This window comes from Coenobita brevimanus, chromosome 47 (genome assembly GCF_032717465.1).
Source record: "Coenobita brevimanus isolate Jiangsu-jjx chromosome 47, ASM3271746v2, whole genome shotgun sequence".
Taxonomy (NCBI): Eukaryota; Metazoa; Arthropoda; class Malacostraca; order Decapoda; family Coenobitidae; genus Coenobita; species Coenobita brevimanus.
Genome location: NC_137000.1, coordinates 7,972,683 through 7,992,146, shown reverse-complemented (window position 1 = coordinate 7,992,146; position 19,464 = coordinate 7,972,683). Strand labels below are relative to the sequence as shown.

General features: G+C 43.8%; 1 protein-coding gene across 1 annotated transcript in view; it reads right to left on the bottom strand.

Moving 5' to 3' along the window:
* Positions 1-19,464, bottom strand: part of PMP34 (Peroxisomal Membrane Protein 34) — a 55,580-nt gene that overhangs the window by 19,272 nt on the left and 16,844 nt on the right. Inside the window, exons 4-6 of the mRNA XM_080271665.1 lie at positions 17,240-17,385; positions 11,105-11,230; positions 4,658-4,905 (exon numbers count right to left, since the gene is read on the bottom strand). Of these exons, the coding sequence (XP_080127791.1) occupies positions 4,658-4,905; positions 11,105-11,230; positions 17,240-17,385 (520 nt within the window). The remainder of the gene's footprint in view (positions 1-4,657; positions 4,906-11,104; positions 11,231-17,239; positions 17,386-19,464) is intronic.

Genomic DNA, 19,464 nt, shown 5'->3' with positions numbered 1-19,464 from the left:
TTTTGTTGCTCATCTCATCAAATGCTTTTCAGCTAGCAATCTCAAATATATAGGTGATCTGCACAGTCTTCTCCCTTTCTAAACAATCCTTGTTTTTCCGATATTCTTACTCATCTTCTGCACCCTTGCTAATACAGTACAGTACTACATCTTTTGTACACCTTTTCTGGTACTTTACACTCAACAGACAACTTTTCCCTCTTGCAGCTCGATGACGGTATACTGGTCAGGGTTTGACCGATGCCCCAACCTTTTGTGATTTAGATAACCCTTCTCCTTTCCTAAGTCCTGTGACCTTAACTAAATGGCCTGTTTGTGAAATTTTGAAGTGACAGGATACCATTTACCTGTCCCCACATGGTGATATGTAATTTACACCAATAGTAATTGATGAAAAGAGTGAATTTTTCTATTTGACGGTTGGATTGAAACAGGGATGTGTCATGTCTCCATGATTGTTCAGTCTGTATACGGATGGGGTTATGAAAGAGATACAAGGTAGGGCAGTGGATGTTGGAGCAGCCCTAATGAGAGAGGGCAGTGTTTGGAAACTCCCTGTACTGTTGTTTGCAGATGATACTGTGCTGTTAAGTGAAGACGAAGGGGAGCTGCAAGGATTGGTGGATGAGTGTGAGAGCATGTATGAAACGGAATCTAAAGGGGAATGTAGGGTAAAGAAAAGTTATGGTCTTCGAGAGAGCTGATGTAAGTGAACATACAGTGAGGTTGGATAAGGAGGAAATGGGAAATGTGAGTACATTTAAGTACCTGGGTAGTGTGATGAGTAAGGATGGAAGTTTAGAGGGTGAAGTGCTTGAAAAAGTACAACAAGGAAAAAATGTTGTTGGTTCCTTGAAAGCAGTGATAAGAAACAGGGAAGTGAGCATGGAAATGAAAAAGCTACTACATGACAGTACTGTGATACCAACTCTAACGTCTGGAAGTGAAGCTTGGACCTTGATAGAGGGACAGAAGTCAAGAGTGAGAGCTGAGGAAATGAGTTATTTAAGAGGACCATAAGCTTTTCATTCTTGCTCGTAAGGTCAAGACACTTGGGGGGGGGAATGCTTTGGAGAAAGAAACAACTTTCAAAGGATGCCAGCTGCATTGGTACTTAAAAACTTACTGCATCATAAAAAAAGAAAAGATGGTCCAGCAAAAATGGAAAATAATATACAGTAGGCTATACAGGGTGTTCCGGGAGGTAAGTCAAAAACTTTCAGAAATGACAGATAATATACAGTAGGCTATACAGGGTGTCCCGGGAGGTAAGTCAAAAACTTTGAGAAATGACAGATGAGAGAATTCTAAGCAAAAAATGTTATATGAACATGTGTCCAAATCTCAACTGTTACGGAGCTACAATTACTGATGACCTTCTGGGCGAAAATGGTCTCCTTCATAATTCGCCCATGAGGTCATCAGTAACTGTAGCTCCGTAACGTTTGAGATTTGGACACATGTTCATATAACATTTTTTCCTTAGAATTCCTTCCTCTATCATTTCCTGACGATTTTGACTTACCTCCCGGGACACCCTGTATACTTTTATATCAACCCATTCAACTAGCTGATGCGCAGTATCTCTTACTCCTATCAGGCAATTTTACTCAGCTTAGGGGTGTTTTTTTTTAACCGGGGAGGTTAAACATAGTCTCCATTAACTTTTTCACTGCAAGACATCAATCCAAATTTAATAAGTTCATCTGTATGTAGCAGAAATAAATACAGTAAAACCTTGATATAACAGACTTCAATATACTGTACCGGAATTTGCTTTTATTGGACTCGAGGAGCCTACTGGACTAAATTCTTATACAGTAATCCCTCCAAGATCCGACGTAAAAGAGCCAAAGGCATGTCCGGGACTAGGGAAAATGCCCCTTGGACGGGTACTTATGGCCTCTAACCCAACCTAACTTTGAAAACCAACTCAATAACTTCCTACCGGACATGCACAGCACCTATTTAAGACCCTGTTCACACAAATAAGGGACAGAAAGCATGAAATAAATGAAAAGGAACCAGAGAATGATGAATTAGAAGTATGGAAAATATTTAGCAGTGTGCAGGGTACTTACAATGCGTCTGTGGCCATCACAAAGATTAGCCTGTCTCCTCTAAGGCTTTGACAGTGGTGAAAATGCTCCTGAAGCACGTACAGCAATCCAGCATTGTGCTGCACTTATTCCTTTGCACTGTGAATTGTTTAACACTGCACCTTCTGTTCTTACTTGCACCACACCAGTTTGCATTCTGCACTTAATCCTTTGCTCTCTTAATTATAATTTCTTAACACTGCACATTCCCATGTGGTCTAGCGACGAGGTCTATCTACCTATCTATTGTCAGACGCCTTAATCCCTTATACGGGGAGGCCACAAACAAATCGCCTCCACGTCACCCTGTCCCCCTGCCATTTCACTGCCCTGCTCCCAATGCACACCCCCCTCTCTCATATACCTCTCCACCCCATCCCTCCATCTCATCCTTGGCCTTCCCCTCCCTCTCTCCCCTTCCACCTCACTCACATACACTCCTCATCAGTCTCTCACTCTCCATCCTCTCCACATGGCCAAACCACCTCAGTGTGTTTCTCCTAATGCTTCTTATCACATTCACACCACAATGCTCCTTCACATCCTCATTTTTCAGTCTGTCTCTCCATGTGACTCCAAATGCTCCTCTCAAAAACCTCATTTCCACTGCTCTCACTCTTGTGTCCCTCCAACAACGTCCAAGCTTCACTTCCATACGTCAGAGTTGGTATCACAATACTGACATGTAATAACTCTTTCACTTCCATGCTCACTTCCCTGTTTCTTATCATTGCCTTCAAGGAACCAGCAACCTTTCTTCCTTGTTGTACCCTTTCAAGCACTTCACCATCCATACGTCCATTCTTACTCATCACACTACCCAAGTACTTAAATGTACTCACATTTTCCATTTCCTCATCATCCAACCTCACTATACATTCACTGATTTCACCTCTCTTGAAGACCATAACTTTACTCTTCCCTACATTCACCATTAAATTCCGTTTCTTACACACTCTCCCAAACTCATCCACCAAGCCTTGCAGCTCCCTTGGCGAGGTATTGTAGTTTATTCACAAAAATGAGCATGTGGGGCAGCCACTGCGATGAGCGTCTAGTCACGATGGTAGTTAGGCGGAAACTCGGGAGGGGAGGATGTGGGGGGGGGGGCTCTAATATGCGTGAAAACACAGCTGTACAGCACCGCATGCCAAGTTCGAAGCACAGTTGAAAACATGTTGGATTTTTTTTTTCTTTCTTTTGTACGTTTCTTGGCCATGTTTGGTTTCCGAAGACCTGAGCCCAAAATGTCCGGAACTTGGGCGGCTAGGTCTTACAGGGATTACTGTATATCAGGAAAAGTCCGATAAACCCAGAAGCGACCTCGGTCCAGCTTGGGCAGGGGGATGGTGGAGGATTAGGATGCTTGGGTAGATTGTCATGACCATGATGATGGGCTCTGGATGAGCATTGGGTGGTTGTCATGACCCTGATGATGGGCATTGGCTGGGCATTGAGTGGCTGTTGTGACCTTGATGATGGGTGTTGGATGGGCATTAAGTGGTTGTTGTGACAATGATGATGGGCTCTGGATGAGCACTGGGTGGTTGTTGTGACCTTGATGATGGGCATTGGGTGGGAACTGAAAGGTTGTTGTGACCTTGATGATGGGCATTGGATGGGCGTTGGGTGGTTGTCGAGACCTTGACAATAGGCGTTAGTGGCTGTTGTGATCTTGATGATGGGCGCAAGGTGGTTGTCATGACCTTGATGATGGGCATTAAGTGGTTGTCGTGACCTTGATGATGGGTGTTGGATGGCTGTCATGACCTTGACGAGGCGTTAGGTGGTCCTCGTGACCTTGGTGATGGGCATTGGATGGTTGTCATGACCTTGACGATAGGTGTTAGGTGGTTGTCGTGACATTGATGATGGGCATTGGGTGGTTGTGACCTTGATGATGGGTGCTGGATGGGCAATTGGCGGTTGTTGTGACCTTGATGATGGGTGTTGGATGGGCATTCGGTGGTTATTGTGACCTTGATGATGGGCGTTGGATGGGCACTGGGTGGTTGTCATGACCATGACGATGGGCGTTGGGTAGTTGTTGTGACCTTGATGATGGGCGTTGGATCAGCATTGGATGGTTGTCGTGGCCTTGATGATGGGCATTGAATGGGCAATGGGAGGCTGTCATAACCTTGATGATGGGCAATGGATGGGCATTGGGTAGTTGTTGTGACCTCAATGATGGGCGTTGGATCAGCATTGGATGGTTGTCGTGACCTTGATGATGGGCGTTGGATGAGCACTAGAGTGGGTCAGGATCTTGAGGACGTAGATTGCTGGACATAAGTTGGATAACAAGTACTGAAGTAACAGTGCTAATGAAAAAAAAGAAGTTGGTGCGATCCAAATTGATGTCTGATATATTTGAAAAAGTCCAGGTTAGCAAGGGGATGTCAGGATGTCTCTTTTACTGGAATTTTGCTTTTTTTTGGAATGGTTTGGGCCCCAATCAGTCCGTTATAGTGAGGTTTTACTGTACATGTCATCACAGTCATGCGGTTAAAAAAATAAAAATAAATAAATAAAATAAATTAAGATATAAATCATACCCGCTGTTTTGCCTGCACCAGCTGTATAGGGTAGGTAAGGACAGTGGCAATGGTCTTTGCTACAGCACCAACACCAAATACAGCCAGAGAGCTTAACTGACGGCCACCGGACATTCGCTGGGCCTGGCGCTTCATGGCCTCATAAGCCATGAACTGGATGGCTGGGTTCACAGTCAGGACAAGTGAAGATGCTGCACCAGACCACAGTCCTGCCACACCCTCATCCCGACCCACTTGGCGCAGTCCATCTGAAGAAGGTGTGATCATTATAAAAAATGTACAAACTATACTCTGCCCAGTTAATTTGGCCTAAACCTGCCACCTCTCCATCCGCCCTCATTCTGACCGACTGGGTAAAGTTCATCTGAATAGGACTTCATCATTACAGACCACGCTTATCCTATAATTTGTCCACTTAAACTTGACATAAAGTTATCAAGCGAGATATGGACACTAGAATATGATACTAATCACGAAAGTATTATGGAAAAGACGTACAGGCAAAATGTTGCTAGACTCTGCTACTGAGCAACCAGAAATCTGTTGAAAAAATGAAGAAAATCTAAGCCAAGTCAGGGCAGATGAACCATGGAACAAGTGCACTTAGTAGAGCATGTGCTTCTGGCAAGCTCTCGTGATATGGTCTGCACTTAGAAGTTACATTAATAAAAATTTAACCACCCCATCCTCAGTCAACAGGAACATTCACAGCTTTTCATCTTCACCATCCTCTTAGTTATTTTGAAACCAGCCAAGGAAAGACACAGAATATATTTCATCTTCAGTAGCACAAGCAATAATTGTGCAATCGAGATTCAGTCTGCTTAACGCATGACTGAAGTCAAGTAACCAGTAAAGACTCAGACTACCCCCCCCCTCCCCAAAGAAAAAACTGACATACCTGCATCATGGCTGACACTGCCATCTGAGGGATATTTAACTCTTTTATCATTATAGAAAGTAACTCATGATGTTATAAATTATGCATTAAGTGGACAAGCACTTGTCTTGAAGGAAGATTTAAGATACAGTTAGCAAAACAGCTTCTGAACAGTTGGGTACTACAGACTTCTAAATGGGCACTAAAGCTTTTGCCACCTTGGAATGGCTTCAGCATATGTGTGTATATAAATACACACAAACACACATATATACACTATACTGTACAGTAAAACCTCGATAAGTGGACCCTCCAGGAGGTGGAATTTCCAGTATGTTGAACTCCGACCGAGGTGTGATTTAGCGTTTATTCAAAGGGCTGCATTTTAGTTTCTCATATTCCTAGTGCTACATTATTAGTTTATTATGCTTGAAGTGTTATATTTTAGTTTAACTGATTGCAAAGTGAAGTAAATAAGTGCAGAATTTAACCTAATTAAGTAACTTGCACCCCTTCACCTATGCAACATCCTCTCCATGCCTAGCCAATGATGGGCATCAAAATGTTTTTATTGTTCATTGTTACTGCTTTATAAGTGCTTCTTTAGTTTAGTGTTAATAAACAGGTAATCATATATACTGTAATCTGCAACTATTGAGGAGGGATAATATATTATTTTTTGCAAATGTTTCCTGTTAGTCAGAAAATTCAGTAAGTTGAACTGCCCTAGAGCCCCATATACAACAGTTCTACTTATGAAGGGCTTACTGTATATATACACTAAACTGTATATATATATGTATGTATGTATGTATGTATGTATGTATATACATACATACATATTATACAGAGTACCCTTGCATCCAAGATGGGTTTGTCCAAGATGTTTTGCATCCAAGACTGACACATAAATAATAATCCAAAATATTGCTGTAATACAGTTGTGTACGTCCAGTACAGAACCAATGATTCATAATGGCCCAAATCCGAGGAGAATACAGCTGTGATGGTCTCACCCAGTCCAGCACGGTTCTTGCGCCCAGGACAGTGACGTTGTTGAGATGTCTAATAAAATATTGGCATCTGGTCATGTGATGAGCAAGCAGGGCTTGACTGTCTCTCACCAGAGCATCATGGACACACTGCATGTTGCACTCAGCGTTTGCTCCTAGGTTTATTGCATCTCCTTATATAACCGTGCCTAGGAAACCGTCCGCTAACCCCCTGAAGTGCCGCCATCTACCCCAAGATACTAAGGTGGATATAACTGAGCTAATAAGCTGGAGATAAGCTCTGAAACACACACTCTTAAGGCAAGGTAATTTGTTTTGGTGCCATAATAGGTATAGGTTGATGTTTTTAGGGGCAGTTTTTCAAGATTTTGTGACAATACTAATTTTTTCCATAAGGTCTTGTGTTCATCCAAGGCATTTTTCGTCCTAGACGGGACCGTCGGGCAACAATATTACTGTCTTGGATGCGAGGGTACTGTATTTTATGTATGTATGTGTTTCCTTGTCCTTCTGCCTACGGGTGACTTTACACTCCCTCTTCTGTCTCTCTTTCCTTCATTCTTTTCACTTCCTTCAGCCTGTGGGTGACTCTACACTGAGTGACAAGCCAAATGGTTTCTTGTGCACCAGGAAACCATTTACTACGCTGGGTTGGTAACCATATAACCTGGTGCATTATTGGGTAATTATTGCTCTCCAATCGGATTGAGCCGGTGAAGGTTTATATCCAAGGGGTGGTTGGGGTTGATTGCTCATGTAATGTCACTCAGGGATGAGTGAGGCTGGTCACTCTCATCTTAAATGTTGGGACCAACTGCCTAGCCCCGGGCTCCTACGCTCCTCATGGGGCAATGTAGGATTGGATGATGGATGGATGGATGGATGTATATGTGGGAGTGTGTGTATATATATATATATATATATATATATTCCATCCATCCATCATCCAATTCTACGTTGCCTCATGAGAAGCGTAGAAGCCTGGGGCAAGGCAATTTGGTCCTGACATTTAAGATGAGAGTGACCAGCCTCACTCATCTCTGAGTGGCATTACATGAGCAATAACCCCAACCACCCCTTGGATATAAATCTTCACCTGCTCAATCCGATTGGAGTGCTGCAATTACCCACTAAACCACCAGGTGCCAAAATTTGGTTATATGGTTACCACCCAGCGTCGTAAATGGTTTCCTGGTGTACAGGAAATGATTAGGCTTAAATATATATATATATATATATATATATATATATATATATATATACATATACAGTAACCCCTCCAATATCCGGATCAATAGAGCCATCGGTAGGTTCGGATATTGGTTTCGTCCGGATATTGGGCCCCAGCTTATGGACTTGTACTTATGGACCCTATCTCAGAGAAACACCTATACAACTCCCTCCGGACATGCATAGCACCTATTTAACACCCAATTCACACCAATAAGGCACATAAATGGCTGAAATAAATGCAAAAGAAACATAAAATGTGGGTTTAGAAGTATGTTCATACATTAATAAACATTCTGGTACTTATGGACTCTAACCGAACCTAACTCTGAAAAACACATTCCTACTACACATGCATGAGGTAAGTATAGTATGGAAAAAAGTACAGTATGACACATTCTGGTAAGTATAGTATGGAAAAAAGTACAATATGAAACATTCTGGTAAGTATAGTATGGAAAATAGTACAATATGAAACATTCTGGCTACTTACAGCAAGTCCCTGGCCACCTCGATGAATAACCGCCTCCTCTCGGACTCTGACGGTAAGAACGATTTCCTGAAGCACTTGCACTACACTCTTCCTGAAGTCTTGCACTGAACTTAGTCAATAACACACAGAAGTCCGTTCTCTTCACAGTGTTCACTTTAGTCCAAATAATGTTCCATTAAATTTAAGTGTTGCACATTAACTTTTCCCAAGTTTTTTCCATTTTCCAAAGCCAAAACAAAGAAGGTTAGTTACGTTAAATTTCTTTTCTACTGAGTCTTTTCTCTCATTTCGAAAACCTTAACACAACACACCATTTTTTTCACTGCACAACACTCAAAATTCCCGTGTGGTCTAGTGGAGAAGTTCTTGCTGTTTATTCGCTGTCAGAGTCCGAGAGTATCACTGGCAGGCGACCAAGGGGTGCATCGGTGGGTCGTGGTGATGGCGTACCGACTACAGAAGACTCTGAAGATAGCCGCAAACTCACATTGAGCGGTGACTCCACTGTAGCTGATGTGCTGGGCTGTGGCTCGGAGCATGAGGGCCTGTCTTGGGGAGGCAACGGAGTGGAACCAGGGCTTGGCACAGCGGGGGTCACGGGCCTGAAAAAACTGTCAATCGTTGACTGACGCAAGGACCGACGATTCTGGCGATTGATGATGCGCTGCCGGAAAGCACGCACTTCCTCCACGAGTCCCAAGGGCCCCATCTCCCTGTCGCAGTCCGGGTGTTCCAGGTAGTCTAGGATGAACTCTAGATGTTCCCGGAGTGCGCTCAGCTTGGGAATGGCTGGAGTAGTGTCCTGCTGAGAGGAGTCCGCATCACCATCGCCTTCGTCGTCAGAATCTTCAAGTTCGGGACTGACACCAGCAACCGAAGACGCGATCTCGATATCAGACAACGTCTGATACCCAGGATCGCCCTCGTCGTCGTCCAACCACTCACGAACATCGTCCACATCAACATCGTCGCCATGCATACGTAGCCGTGCATGGAAGTCATCCACGTCAAACCCTAGGAAATCGTACTCCACATCTGTTCCGAGAAGCAGACGAAACCAACCATTTTCAAGAGTTTTCACAGGGACTTCCTTCCATGCACTAGCCCAGTTGTACAACGCAGACTTGATGTTGTAGCGGCGAAGGTTTTCCAAAGTCCGCTTGCCTCGAGTGTCACGTCCTTCCCTGCGCTTGTCCTCGTCCTCGAGAACACCCATCACCTCGTCCAGGAACTTCTGACGGTACAGGCGCTTTGTTGCCACGATCACTCCTTGGTCCATTGGTTGAATGAGAGCAGTCGTATTAGGTGGCAGAAACATGCACCTAATACGGCCATTCTCAGCAACCAAGTCCTTGTCGCACGGGTGGGCAGGTGCATTGTCGAGGAGAAGGAGAGCCTTTACCTGGTCGCGAGGAATTCCCAGTGTCTTCGTCTGGTACTGGATGACCTCCTTGACGAAGTGACGGTGAAACCAGTCTTTGAAAATCACAGCTGTGAACCGTGCTTTCAAAGAATGGTACCATACGACAGGAAGGACATCCATCACCCCACGAAGGCACCGAGGCTGCTTTGCACGGCCAACAATAATGGGCTTAAGCCGGTGCATGCCGTTAGCATTGGCACAACACAAAGCAGATATCCGTTCCTTAGAAAGCTTGCGGCCAGGTACACGCTTCTCCGTCTCATCGGCTAGAGGGTTCGTTGGCACCGAGCGATAGAATAGGCCAGTTTCGTCAGCATTATAGACTTGACCGAGAGTGAGGCCCTCCCTGTCGATCAAGCCTTTCACCTTGTGCCGAAACTCGTCCACTCCATCCTCGTTAGCGTCCAATGCTTTGCCATGTGCTTTACGGTTAGTAAGGCCATGTCGCAACTTGAACGCGAAGAGCCAACCCTCAGATGCCTTGAAGTCTAGGGCGTCGTGAAGCCTTGCAAACTTCTCAGCAGCAGCCTTCAGCTCCGTTCCACGTACCATCACACCAGCTGCACGTTGCTGTCGATACCAAATCAACGTGGAGCGGTCGATTTCTGCATACTTGGGGGTAAGCATAACCTTCCTCTCCACGTTGCGTTTGCTTCTCGACGAGAAGTCAGCCGTGTACTGCATGAGCTTGTCTCGGGAATGCTTGATATCGAACAAAGTCGACCGGGCCAGGTTGAACTCGCGGAGAATGCATGAAGAAGACCAACCCGCATCAACTTTCTCCAATATCTCCCGTTTCTTCTCCAGAGTCAACACCACTCTCTTCCTTTTCTCAGGAGGCGGGGCCATCATCACACACACTAAGAGTAGGGCAGAGAGCAGCAGGAGGCCTTGCAGCAAGTACGGCACCACCACAAAATCGAGCACGTGGGCAGCCATGGCGAACAGCATAGGTCCAGTCGCGGTGAGAGACAGGCGGGAAGTGCGGAGGATGCAGCGGCGCGCGGCAAGTTCAAATTACGGACGACAAAAAAATCGATTTTTTTAAATTTTTTTTTTGGATTTTCGGACCATTTTGGGAATGTTTGATCCCAGGACGATAAGGTTCGGTTAGTGGGGATGTTCAATTACTGGGCGTCCGAATATTAGAGTGATTACTGTATATATATATATATATATATATATATATATACACAGTATATACATATATATATATATATATATATATGTTAAGTTTTGCTCAATGAATAGTACCATAATTCTTGTAGCAAACTTTTAAATGAATTAATTGTGGGCTTAAGTCAAAAAGTTAATTAAAAGCTCCACCTTTATTTGTCAGTCAGCTGACTGCCAAATCTCTTATTCCCACTACTCTCATGCACTAACTCACCACATCCCACTGACTCACCCAGCATGCCCTTGTAACGTCTTCGAACTGGGGAGATTTGGCTCCCTGTGCCCACTTTAACACCCTGCATCTTGAGCCGTGTGTTGACCACCCACAGTGGGTTGGTGGTCATTACATTGATTGAGGCTGTGTGAGAGAAAAGGCAAAGATGAAAAATTAAAAACTGAAAATGGAATGGAACAGTGGAAAACAATGAACTGAAGCAATAAAATGTAAGGATAAAGAAATGAGAAACACCCCAACATCTACAAGGATTTAGTAAGTAATAAATGGCATGATCCCTAAATCATGGAGTTGGGAGTTCATAATTTATGGGAAATACTGGGAAGCATGATGCATGCTTCAAAGGTTTCCTGCACCTACTCATCTTTTAACCCCAGGATTTTTAAATCAACTCTCACTGACACTAGATTACTACAGACATCTTAGGAAAAAATGTGGTAGGTGACAGCACCCAACATCCACTCACTCAAAATAGCAAAGCACACCTATCATCCAATCTCACAGTAATCGTTAAATTATTATAATGACGTGAAATAAGTTAGAACCATCTCCCTGCATTTAATGCATCACTCCCACTATAACAATGAAGGTGCAAGACAAAAAGCCCACCAGGCACACTGACACACACACAAGCTGACTGTCACCTAAGCCGAGATAGCTGGCAATGTTTACATTTGCACAAACTCATTCTGACACATCTGCGCATGCCCTGTAGCTCCCACCACTCCTTTGAACATGTGGGCTGCTCTGCCTCCCCCATCCCCTCACGTCCCATGGAAGTAATCGTATTTTGTGTTCATTGCGTTGCACTGTTCTCTGACTCCTGTGTAACACTGCAGACCACCTGCAACCATTTGTGTGCAATGTTAGTGATTAAAAGGCATTGCTGTGTGTGCTTTACAGTGGATTTTCCCATTCTTTTTGTGTGAGATAACTATCTATCTCTCTATCTATTGCCAGATGCCTCAATCCCGTTTGGGGTGGCCACAAACAAATTGCCCTGTCCCCCGCCATTTCATTGCCCTCCTCCCAACTCACACCCCCCTCTCTCATATACCTCTCCACCCCATCCCTCCATCTCATCCTCGGCCTCCCCCTCCCTCTTCCCCCCCTCCACCTCACTCACATACACTCTCTTCGTCAGTCTTTCACCCTCCATCCTCTCCACATGGCCAAACCACCTCAGTGTGTTCCTCATAACGCTTCCTATCACATCCACATCAACACCACAACGCTCCTTTATATCCTCATTCGTCAGCCTGTCTTTCCACGTGACTCCACAGGCTCCTCTTAAATAACTAATTTCCACTGCTCTCACTCTTGACTTGTGTCCTTCCAACAATGTCCAAGCTTCACTTCCATACGTTAGAGTTGGTATCACAATACTGTCATGTAGTAACTTTTTCACTTCCATGCTCACTTCCCTGTTTCTTATCACTGCTTTCAAAGAACCAGCAACCTTTCTTCCCTGCTGTACCCTTTCAAGCACTTCACCCTCCAAACCTCCATCCTTACTCATCACACTACCCAAGTACTTAAACGTACTCACATTTTCCAATTCCTCACCATCCAACCTCGCTGTACATTCACTAACTTCACCTCTCCCAAAGACCATCACTTTACTCTTCCCTACATTGACCTTTAGATTCCGTTTCTTACACACTCTCCCAAACTCATCCACCAAGCCTTGCAGCTCCCCTTCGTCTTCACTCAACAACACAGTATCATCTGCAAACAACAGTACAGGGAGTTTCCAAACACTATCCTCTCTCACCAGGGCCACTCCAACATCCACTACCCTACCTTGTACCTCTTTTATTACCCCATCCATGTACAGATTGAACAACCATGGAGACATGACACATTCCTGTTTCAACCCAGCCTCAAAAGAGAAAAATTCACTTAGTTCACCATCCACATGCACTGCAGCCTTCGCATCATCGTACATACTCTTCACAGAATTCAACAACTTCCCATCTACTCCATATAATCTTAACACTTTCCACAATCCTTGTCTATCCACCCTGTCATATGCTTTCTCCAAATCCATGAAAGCCGCATACAACTTCTTTCCCTTCTCTAGAAACTTTTCCTCTAAAGATCTAAGAATGAATATCTGATCTACACAACCTCTTCCCTTCCTAAAGCCTCCCTGTTCTTCTCCAACTAATTTCTCTGTTCTTTCTCCAACTCTGTCAATAAGTATCCTACCATACACTTTTCCTATTATACTAAGACAAATGCCCCTATGATTACCACACACTTCTTTTTCCCCTTTTCCTTTGTACAAGGGAATAATTATACCTGACTTCCAATCCTCCGGGACTCTACCTTCCTCCCAGGCCAATCTGCACATCTTCCACATCCATTCTACTACTATCTCTCCCCCATGCTTCAGCATTTCACTACACACTCCATCAATTCCTGGGGCTTTCCCCGATTTAACTTTCTTCATTGCTTCCACAACTTCTATCCTACTGATTTCTTCCTGTCTTCTCACCTCCCTCCTTCTCCCAGCCATTCCCCAGCCACTTATACTTGCATTACTTCCATCCTCTATGTTAAACAATTCCTTAAAGTGTTCTCTCCATCTGCTCACTTTTTGTCCCTTCTCCACTAGTAATCTACCATTTTTATCTTTCACTCCCCTGCTAACTTCACTTCCACCCTGTCTTACTCTTTTCACCTCTTTCCAGAACATTTTCTTATAGTCCCTCCACTTTACACTCAAATTCCTTCCGAATTCCTCATCCACTCTCTTCTTACTCTCTCTTACTAATCTTTTCACCTCTCTCTCTCTTTCTACATATAACTCTCTTCCGCCTCTCAACTTCTTCCACACCCCTATTTCTCATCCATTCATTGTATGCTGTCTTCTTTTGTGCCACAGCCTGTCTCACCTCTTCAGTCAACCACGCTGTTCCTTGCACCCCCCTCCGTCTTCTCTTCCTTCCACACACCACATCACATGCTGCACATATTTCTTCTGTAAGTATCCTACACACACCTTCCATGTCTCCCATCTGCTCCAATTCATATTTGCCCAATCGTTCCTCCACTTCTCTCTTATACTCTGCCTTTTTCTCATCCTCTTGTAACCTTTCCACTCTCCTTGCAACTACTCCTTCCTCTCGTCTTTCCCTTCTTCTATTCCTCCATCTTACTTGAATCCTAATACTGGTCACCACCAAGTAGTGGTCAGAAAGTCCACTCCCCCAACCTCTATAAGCTCTTGCATCCATTACACATCTTCGCATCCTTTCATCCAACGCACATAATCAATCATTGCCTTCCTTTCATTCAGTTCACCACCCACCCTTCTCATCACTCGCCATGTATACATGTGGATCATTTTATGCCTGAAGAGGGTATTGGCTATCACCAACCCCCTCCCAGCACAAATGTCCACTAACGCACTGCCATTCTCATCTATCTCAGCAGGCACACCCCACTCACCAACTATTCCATCCACCTTCACATTCCCAACTTTACCATTCATATCACCGATCAAAAACACTCTCTCATTCCTTCCAAACTTTTCCATGCACACTTCTACATTTGTCCAGAACTCTTCTCTCACTCTTCTAGCACAATCTTGCGTTGGCGCATACACACACACAATCGCCCACATTTGTATTCCAACTTTCAACTTTACCCACACAATCCTTGACCCAACTAATCCATACTGTCTTATGCTCTTCTTCCATCTTTTACTCACAACTATACATACTCCACTGATGCTATATTCATTGTTCGACAGCTTCAGGAAAAATATATTGGTAGGAGAAGGGATCTTTATTTTGTTTTTGTTGATTTGGAAAAAGCCTTTGACAGAGTCCCTAGAGAAGTGGTGAAGTGGGCAATGAGAAAGCTTGGCTTGGAGGAGTGGCTGGTTAGGGTGGTTATGGCTATTGTATGTGGGTGCTCACACCCACGTAAGAGTGAATGGAGATTTGAGTGATGAGTTTTCCGTGAATGCTGGTGTGCATCAGGGGTCAGTCTAGAGTCCCATGTTGTTTATCATGGTACTTGAAGCCCTTTCACGTGACTTTAGAAACGGACTCCCATGGGAGTTGTTGTAAGCTGATGATTTGGTGTTGATTCCAGAGAACGAAAGGGAGGTGGAGGAAAGGTTTAGGATGTGGAGAGACAGCATGGGGCACAAGGGTTTAAGAGTTAATGCAGATAAAACAAAAGTGATGATATCTAGGGTTGGTGGCAGTACTGTCAAAGACGAGGGAGAGTGGCCATGTGCAGTTTGCCACAAGGGTGTGGGAAGTAATTCCATCTTGTGCGGTGTTTGTGATAAATGGGTGCATAAGAGATGTAGTGGTATCAGAGGTAGACTATGAGACAATGCTGATTTTATGTGTATGGTGTGCTGGGGTGAGCAGGTGGAGATTGTCAGACGTGAAAGGATTGAACTTGCTGGTGAATCTCTTGAGTGTGTGGAAGAGTTTTGTTATTTGGGAGACATGTTGTGTGCAGGAGGTGGGGCTGGAGCTAGCTCTGTGGCTAGGGTGAGAAGTGGTTGGAAGAAGTTCAGGGAGCTCTTGCCTCTCCTGACACTGAGAGGACTCTTCCTACGTGCTAAGGGGTCTTTGTATGCAGCATGTGTTAGGAGTGTAATGCTGTATGGTAGTGAGACCTGGGCAGTGAAGGAGGAAGATATTCACCAGCTCAGACATACAGAAATGACAATGATTAGGTGGATGTGCAGTGCGTCCCTGCGTCCAAGGCCTGGAGGGGCTGGGATTACGATGGAAGAGTTGAGAGGTAGGATGGGACTGGAGTGTATTGGTGTTGTGTGTGATGAGGAGAGGTAGATTGAGATGGTTTGGACATGTGGAGAGGATGGGGGATGATAACTGGGTGAGGATGGTGAGAAATGTTAATATTGGGGGTAAGGTTATGAGGGGTAGACCGACAAAGACATGGGACGAGGTCATTAAGTGTGACCTCATGGTTAAGGGACTGAACAGGGAGGCTGCAATAGATCATGTAGCGTGGAGAGCCGCCATTAGGTGACCAAGGCCGACACATGCAAGCACGTTGGAGCCTTTAAAAACAAAACAAAAGACATGACGTAACTACTAATAATGGTAAATAATTGGAATGGTCAGAAGACTTAGCAACAAAAAAGAAAGGAAATATATCTTTGGGGAACTATACAGATGATGATCCAAGGAAGAAACAAGGCATCTGAGAAAATTATGATAAACACTAATGAAAGACATGAAACATTACTGTGAAGTACCTCATTCACATAATCAAGATAGGTTATTAATTTCCACATTGCATATAAACACTAATTCCAAATAATATAGCACAGGAGGGCTCCAGTGATATCAGAAATAATTGATAAAACTTGTGATGGCTCACAAATATTTAATACAGTATTTTATCATCTGGATATAGGTACAGTAAAACCTCGAAATAATGGACTTCAATAGACCAGAATTCGTTTTTATCGGAAAAGAGGAGGTACCGGACTAATATCCTATACAGTATATAAAAAAAAAGTCCGACAAAGCCAGAAGCAGTCCAGACTGCCTGATGGCTTCAGCTATGTTCACCACAAAAAGGAAAATAAAAGACGACACTATTGGCATTATTATATATGTTATACAATTTGATTAATGTAGTGAAGTTAAAACATAGTGCAGTACCACAATGGAAGTCAAAAGTTTAAAAACCGTTTGTGTGATCTGGAATAATGTCTGATATATCAGAAAAAGTCCAGATTAGCAGGGGAAAGTCCGGATGTCGCTTTGATCAGAATTTCACAATTTTCGGAATGGCTTGGGCCCCAATTAGTCCATTATAGTGAGGTCTTACTGTATTTATATGATAACATTACTGAATGGGAAATGTCCCAAACATATGATAAAATGCATCCTTATGACAGCAGGATTACCAATGTGGGGTGGAATCATCAAGCATTTTGAGACAGCCATCGCCTGTGGTGTCAGACGGTCACATGTAGTATGCACTGATCCTTTTCTGAGGAAGTGTACAGCACTGATGAGTTCTGAACTCATAATAATGAATGATATAATGGCTGCCCTGAATATATCTAACACTGGACAACTGAACACTGCAGTTACAACTGCAGGTCAGATGGTTTCTAACCTGATAACACGCCCAATAAGAGGTCGCGCAGTGCCTCTTTGTCTGGGTTGGCCACACGTCTCAGCCCATGGAAGGAGTAGAAGTACACAAAGTTGGAGCAGTAGAGACTCTCAACCACCGGTAAAAGTCCACGGTACAGTCCTGCACTGAGAGAGAGAGAGAGACAATTGGAAAATGCATACAGAATAAGTCTAGAGAGATGTGTGTGAGTAGAGGGGGAATTAGTTTTACTTCATTCTCAATGACTTTTGTGCAACTGTACTAGCATGTCTCCTTAGTTCACCTGATGGAGGCTCTCCATGCTACACAATCCCTGACAGCATCTCTGCTCATTCCTGAAAGCCAGAGTTCACTTGTAAGATCTTATCCCATGTATTATTAACATCTAATATTTGGTGCACCAGCCTCCACTTTAACAGTCACTGATATTTTCACATTTTTTTCATCCTCCATTCTCTCCCCAAGTCAAAACCAATTAAATCTCCCCCTCCACATCACATCACCATGGCCTTCAAATCTCAGCCAATCTCTCTGCTAAACGGTCACAGTACAATCCTGTACTGAAATAACTCACATTACAGTTCTATTCTGAGAACAGTGAGACATTACAAAATGGTGAATGCAGGAAGGGGTCTGAAGTGAACTGGGTGAATGCATAGTGCATAGATGACAGTAAAATAACTGGTCATGAAAACAAAAGAGGGATAAAAAGTTATGGTATAGCCTAGCTGTGTGTGTGTGTGTGTGTGTGTGTGTGTGTGTGTGTGTGTGTGTGTGTGTGTGTGTGTGTGTGTGTGTGTATGTAAGATTCAGATAAAATACAAGTACAGTACTGTACTGACCTTGTATTACAGCATAAAACAATGTACTGTATACATATATATATATATATATATATATATATATATATATATATATATATATATATATATATACGTATATATATATATATATATATATATATATATATATATATATATATATATATATATATATGTCATCTCATCTCATCAGCCATTTGAGTGTCCACTGCAGGACCGGCCTATCCTGACCGAAGTGAGGACGATACAGCCAATGTATCTCTACCAAGTGGCTTAGGCTGTCTAGCAGAGATTGTATGTAGGGTGAGAAGTGCTTGTACATGTAATTGTAGTGTTGGAGTGGCTTTGGATGTGTGTGTAGTCTGTGAACAAAGTGTAACTGGCACATGCAAGCCAACTGGGTGCAAGCATACTTTATAGTATGTGACACTGGTTCAACCACAGCACCCCTTGTGTCCGCCAATGCAGTACATGGCCAGAAGATCACTCCCAAAGTTTATTACCCTGGCGGGGCACGAACCTTTGTTCTTCATAAAACGCACACCTTACCACTGTACCACAGAGGCTCCATATAATATATATACAGTATATATATATACACACACACAGTGGGCTCGCATAGTACGCGTGATCACAGTGTGCGAATCGCATAGTGCACAAGTAACCAAAAATCATAACCATAAAACTGAATGTGCGAGTTTAGCCCACAATACGCAAGGCAAAGGCAAAAGGAGTAGCCCAAAACCGCTATTTTCCCAGACTAAGCGATCCCCCCTCCCCACATGATGCACCCATCGTGACTTAGAGGCTCATGCGGAAGGTGCTCAAGAGGAGTCTGCAGTAAGATCTTGCCAATAACAACTTTGACGATAACATTTTCGACACTAATGGTTAGTCAGCATAGATACCCAGTTTCTATAAAATTTGGATTCACTTGAAAAATGGTTATTTCACAAATGCCATGTTGTTATACTGCAAATACGTCCATAACAAGATGAGAAATGAAACAGACAAACAACAAGAGATGAAGGAAATTGCTGAAAATGTGAGCAGTAATGAGGAGGAGATGGAAGATCCTCCCCTCACCACTTCCCCTGAGTCACCTGCCGCCATCCCCTCCACCTCCATTGCCCCACCTGACTCACCAGCCGCATCCCCCTCCATCTCCACAGCCCCACCTGACTCACCTGCTTCACCTGGCATACCTGCAACCACCACCATAATGACTGTTGCTGCATTCTGGAAGAAATATAACATTCAACAGGCCGTAAATTTCTTCGTCAAAGCCTGGAATAATACAACACTGGCAACCGTTAAACACGTGTGGTGCAGCTGGGGTGGCGGACGCACTCTAAGTGTGTTGCCGCGCCTCGGAACCTCTGCTATTTAAGTCCATCAGGCCTG